The sequence below is a fragment of the Boleophthalmus pectinirostris genome, unplaced genomic scaffold, assembly GCF_026225935.1.
Source record: "Boleophthalmus pectinirostris isolate CB_2022bp ecotype Guang Dong unplaced genomic scaffold, ASM2622593v1 HiC_scaffold_4, whole genome shotgun sequence".
In the NCBI taxonomy this organism is placed as follows: domain Eukaryota; kingdom Metazoa; phylum Chordata; class Actinopteri; order Gobiiformes; family Gobiidae; genus Boleophthalmus; species Boleophthalmus pectinirostris.
In genome coordinates, this window is record NW_026571353.1 from 21,627,440 (window position 1) to 21,652,992 (window position 25,553).

General features: G+C 40.6%; 2 protein-coding genes across 4 annotated transcripts in view; one reads left to right on the forward strand and one right to left on the reverse strand.

Moving 5' to 3' along the window:
* Positions 1-223: 223 nt before the first annotated feature.
* On the forward strand, positions 224-7,235 carry LOC110171814 (E3 ubiquitin-protein ligase KCMF1-like). Its single transcript, XM_020937640.2, has 7 exons — positions 224-362; positions 1,675-1,842; positions 3,587-3,726; positions 4,288-4,389; positions 4,581-4,761; positions 5,103-5,409; positions 5,771-7,235. Exons 1-7 carry the CDS (start codon positions 347-349, stop codon positions 6,099-6,101), a joined length of 1,245 nt encoding a protein of 414 aa, XP_020793299.1. The 5' UTR covers positions 224-346; the 3' UTR covers positions 6,102-7,235.
* Positions 7,236-7,494: 259 nt separating this feature from the next.
* slc20a2 (solute carrier family 20 member 2) overlaps positions 7,495-25,553 on the reverse strand; it is a 34,105-nt gene continuing 16,046 nt past the window's right edge. Inside the window, exons 1-11 of one of the 3 annotated variants that reach the window (XM_055161277.1) lie at positions 24,348-24,440; positions 17,823-18,384; positions 17,280-17,420; positions 16,814-16,899; positions 16,174-16,270; positions 15,949-16,068; positions 15,575-15,805; positions 14,867-15,503; positions 14,545-14,730; positions 12,869-12,953; positions 7,495-10,917 (exon numbers count right to left, since the gene is read on the reverse strand). In XM_055161277.1, the coding sequence (XP_055017252.1) occupies positions 10,753-10,917; positions 12,869-12,953; positions 14,545-14,730; positions 14,867-15,503; positions 15,575-15,805; positions 15,949-16,068; positions 16,174-16,270; positions 16,814-16,899; positions 17,280-17,420; positions 17,823-18,111 (2,037 nt within the window). In that variant the 5' untranslated portion in view covers positions 18,112-18,384; positions 24,348-24,440 and the 3' untranslated portion in view covers positions 7,495-10,752. Of the gene's footprint in view, positions 10,918-12,362; positions 12,448-12,868; positions 12,954-14,544; positions 14,731-14,866; positions 15,504-15,574; positions 15,806-15,948; positions 16,069-16,173; positions 16,271-16,813; positions 16,900-17,279; positions 17,421-17,822; positions 18,385-24,347; positions 24,441-25,553 lie in introns of those variants that run through there. The other 2 variants (XM_055161275.1, XM_055161276.1) reach the window with 2 other exon arrangements.

The following is a 25,553-nucleotide window of genomic DNA, read 5'->3' on the forward strand; positions in this document are numbered from 1 at the left end:
CATTTTGTTTGCTAGTATAGACTTTATATAGATTTTTAAATGACCAATTTGACTTAACCCTCGTTGCTAAAGTAATTTGCACTTCCTTTGCACAAAAAGCACATAAAGCTGTATTTCAGGGATTAGCTCAAACTGAAGTGATAGCGCCATCGTGTGTCCAAAGGCCCAGGTTGCAGTGTACAGTGACACAGCAGGAGACGCAGGGGGGCAGTGTGCCAGAGCGGATCCTTCATGAGGGAAGAGGCCAGGGACAGCCAGCCAGCCCCGGCTTCTCCTCTCTACACCCACTTTATTTTGTATTCTACGCCGGGGAGCCCGAGCAGGGGGCTGCATCAGTATTCATAGGATGTCCCGTCATGAAGGTAAAATGACATTCAAAACAGATTAAAAGCAAGTCAATGTTTGCTATCGGAAATAATAAAAGAGCGCTGCTAGCTAACGTAAGCTAGCCACGAATGTCTTGTTTGCATCCATTTCAAGCTAACACTTGCTAATGCTATCTGCAAGTCTGCAGAGTCAGTTTGCAAGAGCACAGCTTGGTAGTCATCTACTGGTGGATTGATCCTTTAACAGGGGGTCTTGTTCGTCACGTTTGATCGTTAATACACGTAACAGGTTAATTCCTATAACCAAAACAACATTGACAAACATGCGGAAGAGACGTGATAATGTTCGCTACTGTTAGCTACGTACTACTGGCGGTGCTCAGCCTGCTGTAGGTTACCCATGGACAGGCTTGGAGCAAGGGGAGTGCCAAACACCGGAGAGCAGCGCAGCCACGGCCCTTTGTCAGACCTTTGAATTATTTGACAGTGTGTTCTTGGTGAAAGGACTTGTGTATTCGAGTGTATTTGAGTTCTGGCATTAGTCGGTTCGGCAATGGCAGTGCAACATATCCTCGTCCTTGTGACCAACCTTGTTGAGCCCGAAGTTTCCTTTGATGTCAGACTGACACGAGCTGTCATAATCTCTGTCTGATCAAACCCCTCTGTGGGTCAAAAGTTGAGTGAAGTCTTCAGGTCAGAGCACACTGACGAAGTCTGAACACTGTTTATTGAAAATAATGGTTTGTTAAGTCCTGTGTTCTTCAAATAGTGTACTGGTTTTAGTCAACATTAAGCACAGCATAAACATGTTACTCCATTTTCATATGAGACCCAAGTGTGACCACCAGAGCTGAGGGCTTTCACAAACTGCAGATGGGGGCACTATAGACATCCTGCTGGTGTCATACAATACACTTGACTGCACGACTGTCCAAGTCAATCAAGAATGGGGTGCACCTAACATAGAGCATACCATTTGTGTACATTGACATGAAGTTGGTTTGTTATGTTGGACACATTTCTCATCAGAATGACCTCATAACACATAACACATAATTGTGTTTTTATTTTCTTCCTTTTAGATCAGGATTTGTAGTATTTGTTATTAATGAGAATAGAGCTTGAGTTGAGATCAGCGCTTCATCAGAGCTTTTCATTAGCAGCAAAAGTAAATGTGTATATATAAAAGTTAAGTTTAATCTTAGGGTAAACAAAATTATCAGAGATTTGCTGATGCAATACCAAGCTCTTTACTAAAACCTACTGTTGCTGTTTGATGGTGTATTTCTCTTACAAACTGTGAAAATGGTATCTACCACTGTTACTGATGTTCCTTGTATTCCTCTAGGTGTCAGCTGTGATGCATGTTTAAAAGGCAACTTCAGAGGCCGGCGATACAAATGTTTAATTTGCTACGACTACGACTTGTGTGCGTCGTGTTATGAGAGCGGTGCAACAACAACCAGACACACAACAGAGCATCCCATGCAATGTATATTAACAAGAGTCGACTTTGGTAAGCCTGACACGTGTCACACTGTGAAATTGTTTCCACTGTTTTTTAAATATTTAGGTTGTCATTTTTTTGTCACACTGACTGTTAAGACAGTGTACATCACAATATTGAATTATCTCAAAGCCCGTTGGATTTTTTTTTTAAACAGGAGCCATTCTTTAATGTAGCTGATGATTTAAAATTTTACATGTAAAAAAAACAACTCTCCATTGGTTCAGACTAGGGATGTCACAGTTATACAGTTACTTGTGATTGCAGATTCCAATAGTAAGAAGAAAATGAAAGCCGCAAGCGGCATCAAACACCCCCCTGCACACTCGGCCAACCCACTACCTCTCAGGGTGGCGCTAACACGCAATTTGTCTCTGTCTTATTATATATGTTTTATTTGGGCTTTACTTGTCACTAAACACACAAAGTCAGCACACATTGGAGTTGCTGATGTGCTAACATAGATAAGCATGGGCATTTGGGACATCGCCATGGCAACACCGTGCAAAATATGACTCTGGTCCCCTGGACTTTTTTGATCGGGATGACATGAAGAGTTATTATGTGAAATTTAAGAATATCCCGCAATTAGTAATATTTTTATCATGAATGGGAATTTTTGGAATCTCTCCCATTAGGATAACATTGGTATTTTCGTGCATCACTATGGCAGCACAGTTAAAAATACCATGTTTTACATTGACTTTTTTTATTGAGATGACCCAGAGTAATTTTCTGCTAAATTTTGTACATTTTCGAAAAACTGACATTTTGACCCTCCATGCAAAATTTGATTGTGTTCTGTAGGGGGCGCTATCGTGCAGTTTTTGTTTATGTGACAGTTAGTAGGTTTTGGCAAGAAAGTTTTACAACTAATTAAAATTTGAGCCAAATTGGACTTTGTATGCATAAACAAGACAAAATTTGGACATTGGCAAATTAAAAAAATTCTGAATGAAATTTGCAGCTTTGCTGCACGTAAACTGTTATCAAGACAGAATTGCCAAATTTTCTATGCCCCTTCTCTAGATGATGTGCAGTGATTTTCAGCCCCTTTCTCTGAAGCTCCTTCAGAGGAGTCTTCACATGATGAATGTGCGTACCGAATTTCGAGTCCCTACGACAAAGTTGATGTTGGAATGTCTCCCATAGGCACACTGTATTTTGAGTTTTCCAGGTGGCACAGTCTTGCTATTTTGTATGCCCATGCATACAACACATATATCAAATTTTTCAGCACATCTGAATTTTGGGCAAATTTGGTGAGTTTTGTAACATATTTAGGTTAGCTCTCAAAAAGCTGAAAAATAAATAAATAAATAAACAAACACATAAAAATAATATATTTTGCAAAAACAATACATTTGTTAACATGGGAACAGCATATTGTAAGTTTTTTGAAAGCTCTCGACTTTCTCCACGTTGCCCATTGACTCAGTATTGAGTATTACATGTTAGCAAGAACAAATATGCATGTCTCATGCCTTTGACATGGTTTGGTAGGATACTGCTGTTAATGCAGGGGGCAACCAAGGGACTAAGTCTTTTACTTAGTATTAAATATTTGATAGACCAACAACTTCTACAGTTACCACTGCATTTGAATGGTTTTTAGTATTGTTTAAAACTGCTGCATACATGTAAAATTTTTCACCATATCATTGGTATGGTACCCCCTTAAATAACAGTGGTAATAAGTACTTGAGTGTAATGAGATTATGTGGTTCTGACTGTTGGTCTGTTGTGCCCTCAGACCTGTATTACGGAGGAGAGGCCTTCTCGGTGGAGCAGCCTCAGGCCTTCACATGTCCATACTGCGGCAGGATGGGCTACACAGAGATGTCTTTGCAGGAGCATGTGGCTGCTGAACACACAGAGACCTCCACAGAAGTGGTATGTTCAAATTTGGCCCTAGTTTTATATGTGTATGTAATATGGCTGATTAGGGAGGGTCTATCAGAGATATCTGTGTCCCCAGGTATTGGTACAATCTTGAAAATTATACAATCTTGAATCTTGGTACAATCTTGAAAAAAAAAAAAAAAAAAAAAAAAAAAATATATATATATATATATATATATATAATATATATATATATATATATATATATATATATAATATATATAATTTTATTTATTTTTTTCCCAGTCCTGCCCCAGTCTGTGTGTACCCAGATTCTCATCATTCTCAGTTTGTTCACAGATTTGTTAGTTTTGAACAGAATAATGAGTAAATATATGGCTGTGTTTACACAGTCATGCAACAAATCAAAAATAACAGATATGAACTTTTCTATAACCTAAATTTGTGCCTCTTGTTATGGTTTTTGTATTGGCATATAATGGTTACTGGGCAGAACAAGGACACACATGAGATATCAGATATTTTGACTGTTTGATGTGTTATTTGGAACGTGATCTGTGACTTTTTTTAATGGGATGTTTTTTGTGTTAGATCTGCCCCATATGCGCAGCGTTGCCAGGTGGGGACCCAAATCATGTGACTGATGACTTTGCTGCTCATCTCACACTTGAACACAGAGCACCTAGAGACTTGATATCCTTTGACTCTTACCCTGTGGTTTATTGCTATGCATTTTTTTGTTTTTGGTTTTATTTATCATACGACCAATTGGTAGTGTGGATGCAAAATGACTGCATGGTTTTCTAATAAGGCTATACTATATTATGAAGAAAAAGAAGCTTTAAACTGTTGTGAAAGTATTGTTCCTTAACAGCAATTTGCACGATGAATCCAGTGGCGTCAGGCACGTCAGAAGGATGTTTCACCCAGGTCGTGGGTTAGGGGGACCCCGAGCCCGTAGGTCGAACATGCACTTCACTAGCAGTACCACAGGGGGGCTCTCTACCAGTCAAAGCTCCTCACAGAGCTCCAACTACAGCAGAGAGGCCATGGATCCTATAGCAGGTCAGCTTGACACTACATGCACTACACACCCCACACAATACTAGTGTAGTGTTTACTCCAATTTAATATTCACTCAATGAAAGTCACAGAATGTGGCAATGGTTTTTGCTGAAAAATAAACAAAAAACTAACTTTGGCCATGTCATTACTTCTAGGCTTAAGTGAGAACTACGTTTACTCTGACAGACAATCATAACGCTGTTGAATGCCCTGTCTTTACTTCAAATCAAACTTTAATCTTGTCTAAACTATTTGCAAAGACAGGTGAAGTTGTAAAAATTCCAAAGGCATGTCATTGACAGTAGTATTCTTACATTTATTGTCTTTGCTGTTGTTTGCAGAGCTCCTGTCCCAGTTGTCTGGAGTGCGGCGGTCTGCAGGGGGTCAGCTCAGTGCAGGTCCTTCAGCCTCTCAGCTGCAGCAGCTGCAGATGCAGTTACAGTTGGAGCGGCAGCAGGCGCAAGCGGCACGCCAGCAGCTGGAGTCTGCCCGAAATGCCTCTCGTATCTCTGGACGCTCTAACGCCATTCTGTCCAACTCCACCGCCACGAACCCCAGCACCAACATCATCCCCAACGCCAGTCCAAACCCAGGACCCCCAGAGCCCTCACAACACACTGCACACAGCTCCCAGTTTCTACTCAGCAGGTGCTACACTCACTCAATATTCAAGACAAAAATAATGTAATGTAAAATATGTATTAGCCATAATATTTTACCTTGTCCTGCAAACTGGATTATTACAAGATGTGAGTTTTCTAAGGAAAATTCATCTTTTTAAGGTTTCCAATGAACGTTTTTTTGTCTAAAACAAACCAAACCACATGGCAGCACGAACACGAGTAGGCGGGTAGCCGGCAAACACTCCTCAGAATCAGTCTTCAGATAATCAGCACTGTTATTATGAGCATAGGTAGTAATGTTTATCTAGGTTTTCATCATAACTTATCTGTGTTCTATATGAACCCTGAAGTGCTTGACTTAATAAAGTGTCCTCTGTGCTGTGCAGGCTCAGTGAGCCGCGGTTGTCTGAGGTGGAGCGGCAGGCGTGTGAGGCCCAATGGGCAGACCGGAGCCTGTTTGTCACGGAGTTGCTGCTGTCCACTCTGCTGCACGACGAAGATGCTTCCGCCTCTTCCTCCGAGGATGATGATGACGGCCATGCCCCCGTGAGGAATTTTGCAGATTTCCAGGCCATGGGCTGCGTAGAGGTCATGACCTTAGATGTGGCTTTGGAGAACCTCAATCTTAGAGAGAGCACGACAGTGTCAAGCAAGTCAACGAAACCCACGACTAAAACAGCACCTATGAAAAAAGAGCCCCCTGCCCCTCCCCTTTGATGACCTGATCTTTGCCTCCGTAAACACCATTGTGATGGCTGACCACACGTCTGCCCAACTGCCAATGGATGACAAAAAACTGCAGATCTTTTTGGCTTTTTTAGTGATTGTCATTTCAGCTCTGTCACTCACTCTCAACCCCATGTTTATTAAGTTGTGTACACTGAATAAAAGTAGTGAGACGAGAGAATGTGAGAGCAAGCGTGGTGGGTGCGTGGAAGAAAGTAAATAACTTTATAAATATATTATAGAAAAAAAATCTATTGGAAAGTTGATAATCAGTTCCACATAAGGTCTTTTCCTTTGCAAATGAGCAAATATAGTCTTTTAAGAGAGAGACGTCACCTTCACCCGGGAGAGGAAGCAGACAGAACGCTGTCCTGTTTAAACGCTGCTGTATTTATAGTTAGTTGTTAAAGAAGTGCTTGGATGGTTTACCACAACTTAAGCATGAGCTTAAATCACCATGTGCCCATTTTTATCTGCACCGTCACTAAATGGGGAGGACCTTTATGTTCACGCACACCCGAAGAGCTGTAACTAACGGTGCTATTGCCTCAGTGGTGGCATTTCTGCACCAGTACTTGTACACAGACTGATGGCTTTGGTTGGTCTTATACATGTCCGGTTTAACTCCCACTCCCTTTATGTGACATCACCTGTTTTGGGTCATGTGACCTTGCTTTATATTGACTGGACACTTTGCGGTTGCATATCCAATGTCTATATGTGTACACTACAAATGCTTTACATAAAGGCGATACATGACAGACAAAAACATGAACATTGTCTATTCTCTCTGGCCTTTCTAAATGGAAGAAACACGCCCCCTAGTCTTCTTACAGTTGCTTTTTCCCCTTCTTTCTGAAGACCAGATGCATCCACCTCCAGCTTCCTGTGATCTCAAATTAATCCTTTGTTGATTAGTCATGAATGCAAAGATGACTCATGTGACTTGAAGGATAATTCTGTATACTCTTTCATTCATGAATCACTCAAGAACTTTGTATGCCTCCACTACTACCTGAAGAAATGCAATGTATGTTTTTTGGCTCAGCACACAGGCCAAATCACAGGGTAAACTCAAGTGTGGAGGACAATAAAATGTTTTGGATGGAAACAAATTAACCCAAATCTGTGTTTGTCTTTTTGCTATACATCTGCAACCACAATATGAAAGTGATCTTAATGGAACTGCAGTGGTTAGTAACAGTGACTGAATTATAACTGAGGGCAAGACCATAAATAACAGCAGCCCGGAAGCAAATGGCTCATTCATCAAGTCTTTAAAGGTTACTGCAGCAAACCAAATGAACCCAGATTATGCAGAGTTTGGAATCTCTTCAAGGGGATAAAAGTCACTGGTGGATTTTGAAAAATGACAGGACACGCATTTCATCTTTCTTTGTAATTTTAATTCCCATAATTTACTTGAATGCAGACATCTTACCACTAAAATTTTAAATAAAACATTACAGTACGTAATATGCAAATCAAAGGAGCTTAAAGATTTGTAGAAACAGGCTACAGATTTATTGTTTTTTTTTTTATTCATTTATTACTGTACTTTGTAGGACTAGACAGTCAAATAGCAGTAAACAGTAAAAGACAACACAGCTGTTAAGCCTGCAGGCCAGCCAAGGAGCACATTCTGAAAAACGGACCACAAAACAAATAAGACAGCAGCACGCCATATCCGGAGTCTGCTTCACCGGGACACCCAGGGACCTTTCACAATTACACTGTGTATTGCGCATTCAGGGAGGAGGGAATGACACGTTTTCCCCATAATTAGATCAAAAGAAGTCTTAAAAGATGCAAGAACAGGGCTCCCTCAATGGCAAACGCATAACTAGTGACCAGTTACAAGGCTGATGTGAATGTCCCTCTCAACAGGGAAGTGCCCCTCCCAGTGGCTGCACACCATTATATTTGTCCAGTTTTGCTGACAGTTCTTATCATTAGTCTGTATTTTTTTATGTAGTCAACGTCTGGTTTCAGCCACCAGGGGGTGATGTTTGCGTTCCCCATTCATTTGAGCAGTGCCTCCCTTTTGGCCTATCAGGACTGAATGCATGAAAACAGCAATGACAGTGAAAGTTACAAGGGCTTAAGATCCAAACCTACCCATTTATTTAATCCTATACAGTGTTTGACCAATTTAAATGACAAGTGAGCAGAGCTAGGCGACTATAGAGAATACGGATTAATAGTTATTTTAATCTTGAATAAAATTATATTTTGTTGACACTAAGTCATTTCTTGCTACTTGGGCACTTAAGGTAGAAGCTTAACACATTACATTAATAATGGAAATAGCCTACCTAGTGACCTAGTGGACTCCAAACATTTTGGGGCTATGGGTCAGTGAATCGGGAATCTGTCTGGACTTTGAGCCTTTGTAAATCACATTAAAACTATTGAACCAAAACTTTTCAGTGTCCAGTTATTAGTTTCCAATTGAGCTCAACAGTGTTTTAATCTAACAGCTCATGAAGCAACAGGGAAACAAAATTACAAAGTGTTTTCATCTAAAGTTCAAAAATAAAAATGATCATTTAGAAATCTGATCTATTGGCACCCAACACACCATTCTACACGTTGGAGGACACACTGCACTTCAGCATTGCAATGGCACCACAGAAAAGGTGACGCAGTGTTTAGTGCGCCCCGTCTGGCGAGATATATACTCCACTTGAAATTTACAATCAACTGACTGCAGTGTGTTCTCTGAAGTGTTTGGAAGCCCACCTGGGTTAAAACTCAAGATATGGTAGAAAAATATACTTTTGATGACATTTCTCTAGTTAGTTTCTTCATTAGTGAATTGCACCCATCCATGTAGTGTTTACACATTGTAGTAGCAGTGTAAAAAGACTCAGATCATGATTAGCACTACCACCACAGCAATAAACAGGAGATCACCACACGTGCACACAACATCCGCCTCCTCTCTCACGCTAGACACTTCTGGTTATTTTTCTTGCACTTAAAAATTAATGTTTAATAGTTTCGTCTTTCATTGGCATCATTAGGCATCGTTTTTTATCATATACTCTACAATAATGTTACAATGTAAACACCACAGTACTCATTTACTGTCTTTAAAGTAAAACACAAGGTTACAAGGCAAGTGGCTACGTAAGCATAATTTGAAAAAAAAAAAAAAGGAGAAAGAAAATAATACCACAAGAACAAAACCTTGCAACACATGGCATCAAGTTTGTTCAAATAAAAAAGCTTTAGACTTTGTTCATCTACAGGTCAGGTGACCTTGTTAAAAAGCTGGTGATGATCATTACTTACCCCCCCCCCAAAAGTGTTCTCAGACTTGACTATCATGTTGAACTCTGCACCTTGACACAAGCTACACATGTGGCTGGGGAGGTCAATTCCCCTGTTTTTACATGTCTGCATAACTGCCTAAGATAAAGCACAGTTTGTTCTTGGTTTTAGTGTTCGATATGAGTGACACAACCCCATGTGTGAGAGGACAAGGCGTTTTCAATATTTGGAGGCCTCAAATACATGATAGAGCTGAACCCCAGATATTAGACTGACAGGCAAACATGTGGGCATAAACAATGAGTCCAATAGCAACTGACTCAGGGACTGATGTAAAAAAAGGCAACATACAAAACACTGATATAAAAATGGCTCTAGCATTTGGCCATCTTGATATGGCAAAACCGGTTACTTTGGCCTGGTGCTTAAAAAAAAAAGCTCAATTTGATAATCCATTTTCAAATACTGGGGGAAAAAAACATTTTAATATTATATATTGAATGAGTACAAATGTTGATGAAATTAGGCATCCAGTAAAGGGGGAAAAACACAAGAGGCCTCCAATTTACATTTAAAACAAATTACGATCCCCACATGCCCTTAAACTCTTCACTGACATTATTTATATACAAATTACAGTATAATACATCATTAAAAAATGAGACCCATCTCTAAAAACATACAGGAGCTCTTAATAACAAGAAGAAATCAACTCGTTTAGGTATCAGGTTTCTATGGTAACTTATGGTAAATAAAAAGCAGAGTGACAGTCCCAACACCCTACTCTCTGAGATGGCTTTCCATTGTCCCCTGTTATACCAGTACTGGATGTTACGGAAGTTGACAGATGGGTTGGTTTGCCACATGCACAGCAATTTGTTTTAAAGCAATTAATTTTAAAGCAAGCAGCAATTTTCAAAACTCAACAATATGTACATTTTGTTTTTCATCCGGCATGTTGGAATACTACTTTGAAAGTAGTTTTACTGCAGGCTTCGCCTTTGTGTGTGCTATCAGATTTTTTCTTAAATAAATGTACACAGCAACTGCAGTGTCTTTTATTATTTTTTTTCTCCAACTGTTTATATACAGCAGATAAAATAATACATGTTGGCATGTTCAAAGAGAATAGAGTAAAATCAATCAGAAACGCAACACAAATCTGGAGCTCTGAACAGAGCCAAAAACACATGTGACCAACCCTGTGTCAAATCCACAGTACAACCTAGCCTCTCCTGTCTGCTCTTTTGTCTTATGCACAGTCACCTTGTTCTCTCATTCCTGTTCTTCATCTTTGCCCTCGCTGTGAATTTTCTCTTCTTTCTCTTCTTGCACCCTCTTGACTATTGGCCCTCCGTGGCATCTCTCAGACGAAGGGCAGGATACCATACACGAACACGGCCATGACGGCAGCACTGAACAGGCCAGCGACGGGCACCGTGACAAACCATGCTAGGAAGATGTTTCGGAAGAGCCGCCAATCCACTGCCTTCTTGGAGCGGATCCAACCCACCGCCACCACGGAGCCTACCTATGAGCAAAAGCCAGGGGACCCAATCAGCAGCAGCATGGACCAAGAATAAACATGACAAAATAGTGAAGAGATAAAGGCTACAGGCTTTTTGGCCATCATACACCACAACTTCTGTAATTATCAAAACACATGGCATTATATCTAATATTCATTTGTATTTAAAACTATACTCAAATACGATAAAATACTAAACTTAAATGTAAAATTATGAGTCATGATGACGGTACAAAGCCTGAAGCCTAACTTCTCATTAGTGTTTCCAAGGGCCTGTTAGTAAGGAGATGCAAATGAGAGTTAAATCTACAGAGGAAAATTACTTTGTTTAGAGGTCTGACATCTGCTGTTAAGATGCTCCCCTTCAATAAGAGATGCTATTTTTACAGCAAAAATCAGACTTCCAAAAATTCATTGTACTCACCATTTTCACAGTTAAACGATTACCCCAGTATTTATTGAAAATTAAAAATCGGGCAGTGTGTGGGGTGTGAGCCACATGTGACTGGTTTGAGCTGCTCTTTTAGGGCAACAGAAACATGAGAAAGTGTCAGTCATTCTCCTCCTAAATATGGAAGGTCAACACTGACCAGCCATGCAGTGGGGAAAAAAATGTTATGTTCTAAAATTGATAATCCAATTACCTGCCCCTTTCTCGATACAACTTAGTGCAAACTCCTCACACACAGAGACTGAAACTAGTCACTGCCCTGTACCCCAGACACTACAACAGGAACCACTTCAGTTTGACCTGATGACAATTAGTCTGAATAAAATGGGTCAAACTAAACTGGTGTCTGTTATCACATACTCATTGGTGAGATGATCACAGCAGAAAATACTGGGGGAAAAAAACCAACTGCAATATTTGGCATTTTTTGCTGTGAATCTCCCAAGCACCCCCAAATTAAATACCAGTAGCTGTAAGTAGGTTTACATATTTACAAAGAAATGTATTATTGTATATTTTAGGGAAACAAAGGCATCTGAAAATGAAAAGTCAAAATGAAAATATTGTATGGATGGTAATGGGGATGGTGTAATAATTGATTTTAAGTAAATTTTATATCAGCTTTGGGTCTTATGCAATATTTCAACAGAAATGACAACATACAAATATTTAATAACATACAAATATTTTTGGGGTATTTTGTATCATAATATACATAATATACTTCTACATTATCACTAACCACTAAAATATGAACCTAGATATAGAATTCCAAAAAGCTAAAATATAATAATCCTGCGTACAGGGAAAAATGTATATGCTGGATAACTCTGTCACTGTGCAGAAAAGTCTAACTGTTGTCATTTCCAAAAGAAATTGCATGAGAGCTCAAAGCTGCAACAGCGAGAGTTGTGATTGGTGTTGTAGATTGACAGCTACAGGTGAAGAGGTGTGAGGCTCTCCCTTAACACAGCTTCACTACCAGTGACTCCAATACCTTGCAGTGGGTGGAGCTTATGGGGATGCCCACATTTGATGCAACAAGCACTGTTAGCGCACTCATTACTTCAATGCAAAATCCGCTGTAAAGACAGATGTGTAGAGACACAGAAAGATGAGGAGAGGTGAAAAAGTGGAACACAAGTGTTGGTGGTGCTTGGTGGAGAAGGACAGTCTGTTGCTGGCCAAGCAGTGCATCCACACGCCATGCCAGTGCTTAGGAAACGATGGACGAGGAGGGAATGAAACAGAGGTTAGGTTTGTCATGCTTCCGGTCTGGAACAGGACCTGAAAAACATGGAGGGGGCTCGCATAACACTGCCTTAAGTCTGGCCACATGCTACTAAACCTGATTTATACAGTGTTTACTCAGGCCTTTCCTTATTCCCATTTAATGGACAAAAGTTTGATTTGCTAATAGTGCGTTTCAGCCTGAAGACAATGCAAGCCCCCTCCATCACAAATACAGAGGTTAGGACTCCAGCTGGAGGGCTCTCATCATACCTTGCAGTGCGTGGTACTGACAGGAATTCCGATATTGGAAGCGAACACGACAGTGATTGCAGAGGCCAGTTCAATAGTGAATCCACTGTGGAGGGGGAGGCAGGGGAGAGCAAAGAGATATCCTTCATTGAAATGCTACAGACGTTCAGCTTATGCAACCTTATTGCTGGAATCATATTCAGCCAACCCGAACATTTACAGTAGCTGCTCTACAGCGGACTGCACACAAAACGTAAACAATGACATTTACAATTCATTCCATTTTCAGCTTAAGAGAAGCATGTCATACTTATGAGCTGCAGTGAAATCTATGTTTACTTCATGTATACTCATGGAAACAAATCTTTATCCACTTATTGTAGGGCTGAAAACCTAAATGAACTGCTTTCAAATGACATCTAAACTGATGTAAACTTTATGTAATGACATTTCTCATACATTCCCAATATGGGATAGGACAGCACCGAAACCCCTGCACCCAAACAAATAAAAATTACAGAAAAGCAGCACATTAAACTTGCTTGCGGTGTCATTATGCCTTACATATAAAGGGAAGCTCAGTGTTTCTCAAGAAATGCCATCTAATTTTTAGATTAAAAAAAATTAAATCACAGTTATCACCCACAAATAATACTTCACACTGAGTTCATTAACAATTCCACTTCAACCATGTTTGATTACAGACTGAAGAAGAGCAATACTTCCTGCCACTGTGACCCAAACAAACCTTTTTGTCACATGGACAAGACAGCCCTTAGAATAGCCAAGCAGAGCAAATGTGTCTTGGATCTTGGCACAGTCTTGGCAAAGGCCTGGTGATTGAATGAGGGAGATTAAGAAAGAAAAAAACATGCATACAGAGCAAGGGGGCCAGAACGGAGAAGAAATGTTAGAAGAGGAATACGAATTAGGATAGAGTGAGAGTGATGGTGGGAGCGATGGGAAAGAGAATGATTTAGGGGCTGCCTTAGAAAAAGAGCACAAAAATGTTGAGAGATGGAGAAAAGTAGTAAAGAAAAGTCCAACACAAAGGTTATAGACTCAGAGAAGGGGGAGAGGGCTGCATGAGAAAAGGAAAGGATAAAGGGAACAGTCAGAGGAGTCAGTATGGCGTCCCTCCCTGTGGTTTGAGAGAGAGAGGCCCGGGTCTCACTGTCAACATGGCTACTTCTGTAATCTGCAGTTTCTACAGGCCATACACACAGAGTCACTGATTTAGACTTCAAAATCATTGCACATAGGTATCACCACTCACTACAGGCATTGCCCTTCTTGGTTCAATGAGTCCAGAAGATCTAGTAACGGCACACATACATTATTCCTGGGATTTGACCCAAGGACAATGCAAAGATTAATGTCAAGGACAAGAGGAGTGTGCATCTATACACGACGTGCTTATGCCCTGAAGACGTGAGTGCAGTGTGCTTTATTTCCAAAGGCTATTTGTTCAATTACAATTACATAACAGGTCAATGTGGCATATAACTACAGTTAGTGAGCTCTGACTCTGAGGTCGGTATAATCTATGATAGTTGAACTATAGTGCTGTGTAATAATATACAAATAACATGCTCTGGAATGATCTGGTATGCTCAAGGATAACTAGGAACAAATCTGTAACATGTAATCTCCCATGCCATTTTTCCACAGGCACATCCGTATGGAGACAGTCTCACCTTGAGGGGGTGATGGGGGTCAGGTCCTTGCCCATAGTCTGGATCACACGGCGGCCCCACACCCACAGACCAGCGCAGATGCCTACACCTCCATAAAACAGCAGCCAGACAGGGGTGGCTGCATCCTGCATCACGCCCCCCTGGTCATAGATCATCCACAGTGCCACCAATGGCCCAATGGCATTACTGCACAGACAAATGAAATGAAGTTATTCAGTTTTCTTTTAATGATTTGCAATCAGCAAAACAATTTATCAACACAAGACGAACTAGTTTTCTCTGTTACAATATTACATTTACATTTATTTCAAATAATGATTACCTGACATCATTGCCTCCGTGGGCAAATGAGCCAAAACAAGCTGTAAGAATTTGCAGGAAGTGGAACAGTTGGAACACTTCAGATTTGTCTTTTTCTTCATGATCCTCATCAGTCATGTCGTCTAGAGGCTCGGGCGCAGGATCCCCTTCTTCCGGGAGCCCCTCCAGTTCTGTGGCCAGTTTCATCTCCACTCCTCCCTCATCAGCCTCGATCTCTGCCTCTGCTACAGCGTTGCAGTATGACGAATAACTATCATAACGGATACGCTTCTTTGAGTAAGACACACTGTTACTCCTGCCTCCTCCTTCTCCCACGAGCTTTTCACTGTCGTCACGTGACTCTGTGCGTTTGAGTGGCTGGACGGGCATGCCACATATGGCTGCAGTGTAGCAGGTGTAGCTGTTATTACGGCGTAGCATGCGGTAGTTGTTCTCAGGTTGTCCGGTGTTGGAAGAGGTGCGTTCGTTGTCGTCCATGCGGCCCAGGTGGATCTTGTGAAGAAGATCTTTGTACAGTCCAGAGTCCTTGTGCACGGTGTGGTACACCTGGCCATCACTACGCACGTGCCCATCAAAGCTGAAGCTCCCATTAGACACAGGTGATTTCAGGCACCCATTTGTCATGGAATGGGTCCGTCCTGTATCACAAAACGAAGAAGTTGGTGGTCTGTGGTGCAAAGACAACACTTTTAAATATGAAAAAACATACCATAGACTCTGCCATTTGGCAGGACACTGCTTCCATTGGCCTGGTTACTGAGCTCTCCAGTAGACTCTCGTGTGCTACGCTCAGTGCTCCCAGTCAGAGGCAGCACGGCCTCGTCTGTCCCTTTGGGCCCCGGCAGCTCTTTGAACACGGGGCTCTCCTCTTCCTCCTCTGGGATCTTGTCCAGACTTTCAGAGGAAATCCTGGACAGAGCCTGTTCTTTCTTTAATCGACCTAAAAAAACAGAAGAAACAACACCAAAGTCAGTTGGCACTCATTCAATTAAGTTAGGGAAATTAAGATATAATTTATTTCATAAGCAGTTAATAGTGTAATGATAGTGTAATGTTCTTATTAATATACAGCCATAAACATACTTGCTATTTTCCGTCTCATCCAGGGACAAACAAATTTCCAGACCAACAAAGCACACACCAGTGAGCCAGCTAATGTTATGAGAAAGATTGCCCAAACTGGAAGGCTCTCTAGTCCAAGCACTAAAACAGATAAAAAGAACATCTGTACAACTTATGGTCTTTTATGTTTATATGGGTTATGTAAAACATTTGCAAATACCATCAAAATATTCAGTCATCACTTACAAGGAGCACCAGTATACAGGATGGAGAAGGTGTTAATGCCTATAGTGGAGGCATAAAAGATGGGCAGTGCTCGCAGACCACTGGGAGTAGGATCATCCTGTAAGCAATTAATATTAGAAAGGAATTATCAAAAATTACATGTTACATCTATATATAAATCTACAATATTGTTAAAAAAACACAAACTGCCATAATCAGTAGAAAGAAATACTTAATATGCACCTGTAATGAGTTATATAACTTATTTATCCAACCTTCTACAGCTTAAATATTATCATATAGTGAAAAAAAAAAGAAAAGAAAAAAATCCTTGTTGCACAAAGAAAAAGTATAGACAATGAATACTACAACCCAACATATATTGTTCTGGTTTTCATATACTGAACAACAAGTCCATACCATGCCTATCCCCATTCGTGACTATACAGTAACTGCAGAGAGAACTCTTCCTATTAGTCATAACATAATCCTGCAGTAGTGACCTTAGAGTGATCTACAGCACACCCTTGTTCTCATCGCTCAGACTTGTGTTACATAACTGCAGATATGAAGTTGTTGCCAAATCAAATGCATTTTATCTTTACTCATATGTCAAGTGTAACAGTTGTATTTAAACATATGTCATGTGACTTCAGCTCACCTTGTTGAGGATAAAATGTCTGATCAGCAGGAACAAGAGTCCAGACATGAGTCCAGAAAGCAAAGGGGAGATGAACCAGGATGCAACTAGGGTAAAGAGAATATTGTTACCAAATATGTTATTCAGTAAGTATGAGTATAGATAAAATCAGCATTTCATTTTGACATCTTTGTTGCAGTTTTTGCATAGTAAAAATCTGCATTAAAGTGAAGGTCAAACTGTGGGTGTAAAATGTTGTCACAGAAGTGTTTATAAATGCATTGGGTTCTGTTCTGTATGGGGCAAAATAAATGGCCTTCTGTCTCTTCTAAATAGCCCTGCTCTGTGTAAAATGGTACTGGGAAATGCTGCAAAACACAATTATACTGAAATTCACTTATAGCTCTGGAGTTGTGATGATGCGTTTATGTTTGAACAGATTAAAGGGTAAATATGTTCTGACAATGTGGTGTAGTGTGCATTTTACCAATCTTAACCAGCTGCATCCACTGAACACCCTTGGTGCCAATGGCCACCATGGAGAAGCCAATTGTGGCTCCAACAATGCAGTGAGTACCAGAGATGGGTAGTTTAAGAAATGATGCGATGAGCTGCCACACAGCTGAGCCTGTGAGAAAATCAAACATTTGTGTTCAAGGTTTAATTAATTGTTGAGCATTATTAATATTAACATTATGTTTACCATTTTATCATCATGGAATGGTTTAGATTAGAATTTTAAAGAAGTCATTCAATCTGTGACAATGGTCTGATGGACTACCACTAAACACTCACTCACACACCACATTCATACTGTGGTATGTGGAATGTCTTGCCCGATGACACAACAACAGTGCGCAGAGCAGTAATTAGAACTACGACCAAACAGCCAACTGTTGGTTGCAGAATCCTCTCTCTACCACCTGAGGCACCTCAGGTCCACCTCACCTCAAATAGTTTATTTTCTTGAGTTTAGTAAAATTTGACTAATATTCAAATATGTACGTAAAATAAAATGAAGGAAACTCACCAACCATGGCGCTGACCTCCCCTGCCATGAGCACAGGCACAGTGTTGTTATACAGACTCACATCAATGATGCCTTTCCGTATGGTCTCCCCCACTTTGGCACCTAGAAGCATGGAGCCCAAGGTCTCAAAGATGGAGGCCAGGATACAGGCCTGCTTCAGGGTAACCACTCCTGACCCCACGGCTGTGCCAAATGAGTTGGCCACGTCATTGGCACCGACTGAGAAGGCCAGGACGAAGGCAATGATGAAGCCAATAATGACCATCCACAGATATGACTCCAGATCCATTTTGATGGGATTTATCCGGACACAAAAGAATCAAGAAAACAACAGCTCCCAAAATTTTAGTGTAAAACAAAAAGAAGTGCTCTGTGCGTTTTGAGGAGGACTTGGAAAGCCGGCTCCTTTTCTTCGTCCCCTAGTTGTCAAGAGTTCGAGGGGAGAAGCACAGCTGCTAACTAAACAATTGGAGGTCAGTCCAAAGATGGCAGATTAGTGATGGTTGGTGCAGGGAGCATTCCATATTTCAGAGTGAGACAGCCGGTCCGTAAGATCTTTCATCTACAACACAAACAGACACAAACATTAGCTGCGCCTCAGCCTGGGACAGGTGAAAGGGAGACAGCACAGAGGACATCTCCGAGCAGAACAAATAAATCTTCACCTGTACTTCAAAAGACTGAAGACTTCAAATCAGACATTCACAGACCTGTCAGTGGCCACACTAAAAAAAGCCCATGAGGACAGTGCTGTACTTCTAAATGTTAACACATTGTTAACCTCCCTCCACAGAACTGACCCTACACTAGGCCAAAACACCCTAGACAATGGCAAAAATGATAAGCACTAGGGCCTCATGTAGCATGTTACACAATAGAGTGGTTGTGCACTGCTTTTAAGGCAAGGCAAGGCAAGTTTATTTGTATAGCACAATTCACAAAAGTAATCCAGTGTGTTTTCCAAACAAACAAAAAACAACATTATATAAACAAATCAAAACATAAATAATCATTATAAGATTAACATTAAAAGAGAAGAGTGGAGAGTAAAAAACTTTCAGCCTTGATTTAAATAGTCAAAGTAGAGGCCTTTCTCACATCTTCAGGAAGACCCTTCAGGATTTAGCTGCATAAAACTGAAGTGAGACTCCCCATGTTTAGCCCTGACTCTGGTAACAGGTTGTACCACACCACAAATCATATGCAGAGGACACATATCCCTACAAGGGCAATACCTGTAATAATAACCCTAAAAACTAGGGCTGCATATATTCTATTAAAATCTCACAGTTTAAACCCACACAGAAGCACAACATCTGTCAGAAGAGTGAAATATGAACTGCTAAACTAATAATAATAATAATAATATCTGGAGAGGTCTTATCTACAGACTTAGCAGGTTTTAAACATAGGCCAAGATAAAGTTACTACTACTACTACTACTACTAGGTTTGCCATTCATTTTACAATTATGTTCCAATAGAAATTAACATGGCAACCATCCCGATCATTCAATTTAAAAGTATTTTTCTCACAAATTCATTCAAAGTTACAACTTCATTTTTCTTTCCTACGGGAGTTGTTCAGACTGGTACATTCTCCCAGCATGTCTGTGCGTGCAGTTTGGACAGTAGGGTAAAAGCCATGCGGCAGGTCCATGGCATCCCCTCCAAATAACTGCTCCATCTGGAACAGTTGAGGTCACTAACTAGTCCCATCCGCCTCCACTGAACCACACACTCCCAGAATGTGGTCTCTGTAATTGTTGTCAGAATTAACTGAAATGAGCATAAATTTTAAACAGCCAGTGTAATTACAGACCAAGGACAGTTAGGCCTCTGAAAGTTCCCTGGAGATGCCTTCGCCTACTTGTGGTCAAGAGGTCATAGTTGCAGTTAAACAGAAGGTCGTCTCCCTGGCTAGTCATCAATAATGCAGAGTTATGTCTATCAATATGGCTGCCCTAGAGAGGTTAAATATTTTAATAATTAATAGGAAAAAACATTATAGTAGGTCCAGACAGACCTGTACTCCATCTAGTATATTACATAGAAACTGAACTCAGGAAATAAAGGCGAAAAGCTTACAGACTCAAGGTGAAACAGCAAAATTCATGTAAAAAAAAAAAAAAAGAGTTTCACACCTAACAAGCCATTTTTGCTAAAGGTAATTTTCTGCGTAAGATTTCACAAGCAAAAGAAATGTAATCACATGGTTGAGGTTAGGAATGTCCAATTCAATTTAATTGGGCATACTTCATTAACATTTCTGCATTTCAGAGTGAATAGTTGAGTCCCCACAGTAGTTCAATATTGATTCAGCAGGAACCTTCAGATATTTATTTTTTCTTTAAGAGTCGGTTAAATTCCACTGTGAGGTGCTGCCTACTTAATGAGGTTTACAGTCAGTATATTGACAGTTGTAGTTGAGGCTAAAAGGACCGTGTCAATGTTTAATCTAGGAACCACTGGTCCACACAATGGCCCACCAAAGAGTGTTGATTTCACAGCGAAAAAGCAAACACCAATAACTCCAAAGCAGGCATTAAGATCAGCACCCGGCATGACTGTCACCACACCGAAGCATCTAGATCTGTTTAATAAGGTGAACCATCTTCTAAACAGGGAAACAACCTGACAGCTGCAGCTGACACTTCGCAGGGTAACACATGAAGACCAGATCACATGCCAACACACACACACACACACACACACACACACACACACACACACACACACACATACACTTTCTATAGGCATTTTATAATACTAAACTACTTAAAGTAGCTAGTCAATTTGCATTTAAATAGAAATGATATGCATTGGACAGGAAAGAACATAAGAATTGATGCAGAAACAGTCTCCAAGTTTCAGTAAATACAAATTACATTACTGTAGAGACTGGATCATTTATTCTTCAACGTCAGGATCAGCGCTACCATAGGGGCAGCTATAGGACAAAGCAGCATTATTTAACATGCTGATGGCTGGCTGCAGTCAACTTAAAATATGTTCTGATCAGATCAAAAAATAGACAAAAAAGGGGGAGGGGCAAAAACTCTCAAAACTATTCAGTATCTCTATATACCTGACCCCAAGTTCATACAAAAATTACTATTTATGTGGGGGAAAAGTACTAGGAAAAAAAACACATTATGCTTATAGATCATAAGCTTAATCTACCGATTAATCGACTAAACGACTGAAGGCCTACAGCCCTCTAATGGCAGCAGCAGGTTTCAGTGCACACAACACTGTCCTGATGCTTTTGACTTGATCTCCCTCATTAGGCAAAAACGTGCACTGACAATGAACATTCTGCAAATGTATTTTTTATGACAACACTTTAAAACATTGAGGCAGCCTGGAAAGTATATTAGAGTCAGAATAACCGTTTAATGCAATTTAGTCAGTGTCGCATCCAAACAATGTTGTTTATCAGAATGGAAATGAGTGGGCAAGGAGTTTAAATAATGCAAACTGCTTCACAAACAATACCAATAACTGCTTTTTGCAAAATGTGCTTGCAGTTGCTACAGTCAGGGTAAGAATGTTAGGCAAAGAACAACATTTTTAACCTATTCAGATATGATATATTATATTATATAATATTATCTATTCTATTCTCTATTCTATTCTATTGTAATCTCTTCTATTGTATTGTATTTTATTGTATTGTATGTTTGATCCTCACACATTTTGAGTGACTTTAAGAAATCCCAGAGTAGACATGTTGAGCAGCTTGTTTTATGCAGGCATCAGGAGTTCTAGGAACAGAAAACATAACAGAGGATGGGAGGGCTGTATCAAGCTTTTGTGTTTGAATCGTGTTTATAAATAAATAGAAGGATGTTATAGGAACAACACAAGACATCCTTTATTATTCACTCAACAAGTTGTTTCAGTAAATTTGATCAGATACTGCAGAACTGCACAATACTCCCTGACAATCAATTCTTCAAATACTATTTTGCATTTTTTTTTTTTTTGCATTTGCTCTAACACTGATCTTAAAATGAGTTTAATTGTACATTTGTCATGTCTTTGATTTATTATTGACCTCAAGAAGAAGAACCACACAATTTTCATAAAACTTCTGTCAAGTATATTCATTCTCACATCATTTTCAAACATAAAAAAAAAATCTGTGTTTATTACTTATTTATTATTATTTAAACTGAAATAACAAAGTAGAGTACAAAAAAATGAGGATTCAAAGACAAACAACTCAAAAGCAAAGGTTTAAAATAAAAAAACAGACTGCTCGAGCACAGCGCCCGCCTCACTACTCGACCTTCCCTGCATCCACTCACATGCAGCACTCTCAAATATCCTCCCTTTCCGTTTCAAACACTGCATTTCTTAAACTGAATAGTACAACACCAGTGTTTGGCAATTTTTACTGGTGCATCTCTAATTATGTGCAGTGCAAAATGCATTAATCTGCCTGAAAAGCCACTGCAGTACACAGCTGGTGCCAAACACAAGCTCCACTCCCCCCACCTCAGAGCTCTGCCCCCTCAGTATATGAGCGTGTATGCCGGGAGCTACACAAACTGAACATACATACATGCCGCGTCAGATGATGACTCACAACAGCCTCCTGCCAGCACTAATTGTTAAACCTCAAGCATACACAACTGCAGACAGCTCCCAAGGACACACATAACTATGCTAACAGCTACATTAGCAGAGCAGGATTCAACTTACATGCTACACAAGAAATATCAGATTGCCTATGTGCACTCACCGTTATGCAGACCGGAAAGTGGTAAGGATAAATGTGAATGTCATGCACTGAATGGCAACACAAAGGCTGCGAGGTCGTTCACATTTCCAATTTTATGCGACTTGTATGCGATCCCCTGTGTGAACGTTAAACGGCCCGAAAGTGTCCCGCATGCACACTGGAGGACACCATGACGTCAACCGCAGCAAGCGTGCTCTGTGTTTACGGACATGGACATGAACATTGAGCACCTGGCGATTTTAAAGTTCCACTCGTACCGGAGCCAGAACATGAACAGCTTACTTGTTTTAAAGAGGAGATTGAGAAGCAGAAGGACGAGGTTTTTGGCCGTGGCGTTTTGTGGGACAGCAGCAGCGACGTCCGTTGAAAGGAACGTGTGGATGCGGCGACGTAGCCAAGAGTGGTGAGTGGCGATGTGCTTCGCTTCAGTGACACGGAGTTCATTAACAATTTTCGCCTACTTCAGCACAGAATAGTGACATTTGTGGCTTTTTGATAACGTGTAGGTGGAATGAATGTGCTTTGGCCGTTCACACTGAAGTTGCATGTCAAAAGATCGGATATGTATTGGTTTCAGGAACACATATCCACGTGGCCTGGGTCGCATTTGAAAAAATCGGATGTGTTTCGTTCAGACTGTCATTAAAAGATTGGATACAGGTCACATAGAGGCCAAAAAAAATCGGATTTGGGTCACTTCAGGCTGCAGTCTGAACGCAGCCATAGTAATGGTGAGATGCCAGTGTACGCAATGTGATCAAGTGACATGCGTTAGAACAAATAGTTGATGACATGGGTTGAAATATGAGAGGTTTGCAGATCAGCAACAGTAGTGGAGGTAGTCTATGGGCGAGAGGGAGCTGCGTACTCAAAACAGCAAAACATCCAGTCGTGTCTAGACCGGCCCCTTAAAACTAATCGCCCACATCCACAACCAATAACAAATGTCAGGGAGGACATGATTAGCTGCTGATTGGTTGTTAATGTTAAGTGGGCGGGTATCTCAGAGCAAAGGCAGCCAATGAAAATTCAGGCACGATTCTAGAGGGGATGAGAAGGGCATGGGCTCAACCGGTGCATTTTAAAACACTTGTGGATGAAAGTGTTACAGCACCTTTCAAGGACACTCAACCAACCGCATCATCCCAGAAATACCTTATAAAATTATTTGGTGCACTGCTAATTCACTCCTCAGTCACACTTTTGAACAATGAAAAACACATTAAAAAACACATAACAACACACATTAAAGAGTCTGTACAATGTTACAAAAATCTCTAATAATTAATACATCTGCTTTGTGAATCAGTCAAAAGCTTGTATCAACCAATAGCAGCACACATCAGCTATGCACCATGTGCATTATTCTCTCTAGGGCAATTACAGAGTCATTGGGGAAGATTAAATTTGTGTGTAAACACTGCATGCATATGGGAGGAGTAACACCGCAGGAACACTGGCATCGTTTTGAACACTGCAGTTACACCTGTTCTTACTTAAAGGTACACTATGTAACTTAACTATTCTCCACGGAGATAAGCTGAGATATTGCAATGAGATATTGCAATATGGGTGACCCCAACAGACTTAGTTAGCGGTCAGATTAGTAGAAGACAACATGTGTTCAAGGTATTTCTGAGCAATAAGCACAACTGATTTGAGGCTAAATTGATTACAAAAAAGGTACATAGTACACCGTTAAAAATCACAATTTATTCCATTCATGCCACGCATTTAAAAATGATACATCCAGTTCCCTAAATGGTCAATACTTACATGCATGAAGTACGCCAAGGTCATGTCTATCCAGCCCTCCAGACCTATGTCCCACACATTTTCAGCTATTAAAGGTTTCAATGGGAACTTTGAAAATGACTTTGAGATGTTAAGTGCTGGCTCGGTCAAGGGTTCCTGTGGCTTTCTCCTCAAATGTCTCTCACTCATTCTGTTGGCTTTGTCCCCCCACGGCCCTGACTGCTCAAAAGCCTGTGTGCGTCAGCTGCACCTGCTGCCTCTGACTCAGCAGGGAGGCACAGGCTCCTACAGGCAGACACAGACACAGGGCTAGGGGCAGCAGGAGACCCGCTCAAGAATGACAACAACAACAAGCATGCTTTCTCAACACCATCTACAAAGGTCCATACTCTCACGCATTCATCTCATTCATTAGATTTAATTCGAGAGCACGCGTCTAAAGTAAGATTATAAAGGACCGTCTTTTGTGTCTTTAAATTTTGCATGGTTTGAGTCAGTAAAAAGAGCTGCAACCAGAGTGTCATAAAACTGTGAATTTATCCTGATTCAAGGCATGAGTCCTGCTTAAATCCTAACAGACAGCTAATGGACCAGATTTGACCTCATATTAAACAGTATCGCAATGGAAAAAAATAAAAAGTAATAAACATATTAAACTGCAATTCATGAGGACCAAGAGCAACTGTTACTCGATGGAGAAGTGTGTTTCACACAGTAGGATAGAGTAATATGTCTTTGCCCCTCAAATCTTTGTGGTTCATTAGGGTTATTGAGGCTGCGGTAAGACAGCTAAAGATACACTGATTTATCCTTGGGCAAATTATCCTGTCAAACAGATGAGAGCTGTGAAGGGAGGACATGACATTTGGAACACAACTTTGGCAGCAAGGGATGACATGGATCCACTCCCAAATAAGGCACCTTCAAGTCTGAGAAACACTGTCCTCAGGTGCGCACTGGACAGCCACTCAAACTTCTATTTTATGTGTGTGACCTTTGCCGCGTTTTTTAGCCTTGCAAACAAGATGAACTCTCGTGCTTTTGTGAGTTCACAAACTGTTGAGAGTCCTTCTTTTCAGCCCCGGTTGAATCATTTGCACGCGTGCAGAAACTGACCAATCACAGGGCAGCATTGTGGTTTGGGAGGAAGCCTGTGCCGAACAAACCAAAACAAACATGGCAACACCGTCAGAGGTACACCAGCTTATTTTAGTGGAAATATAAACA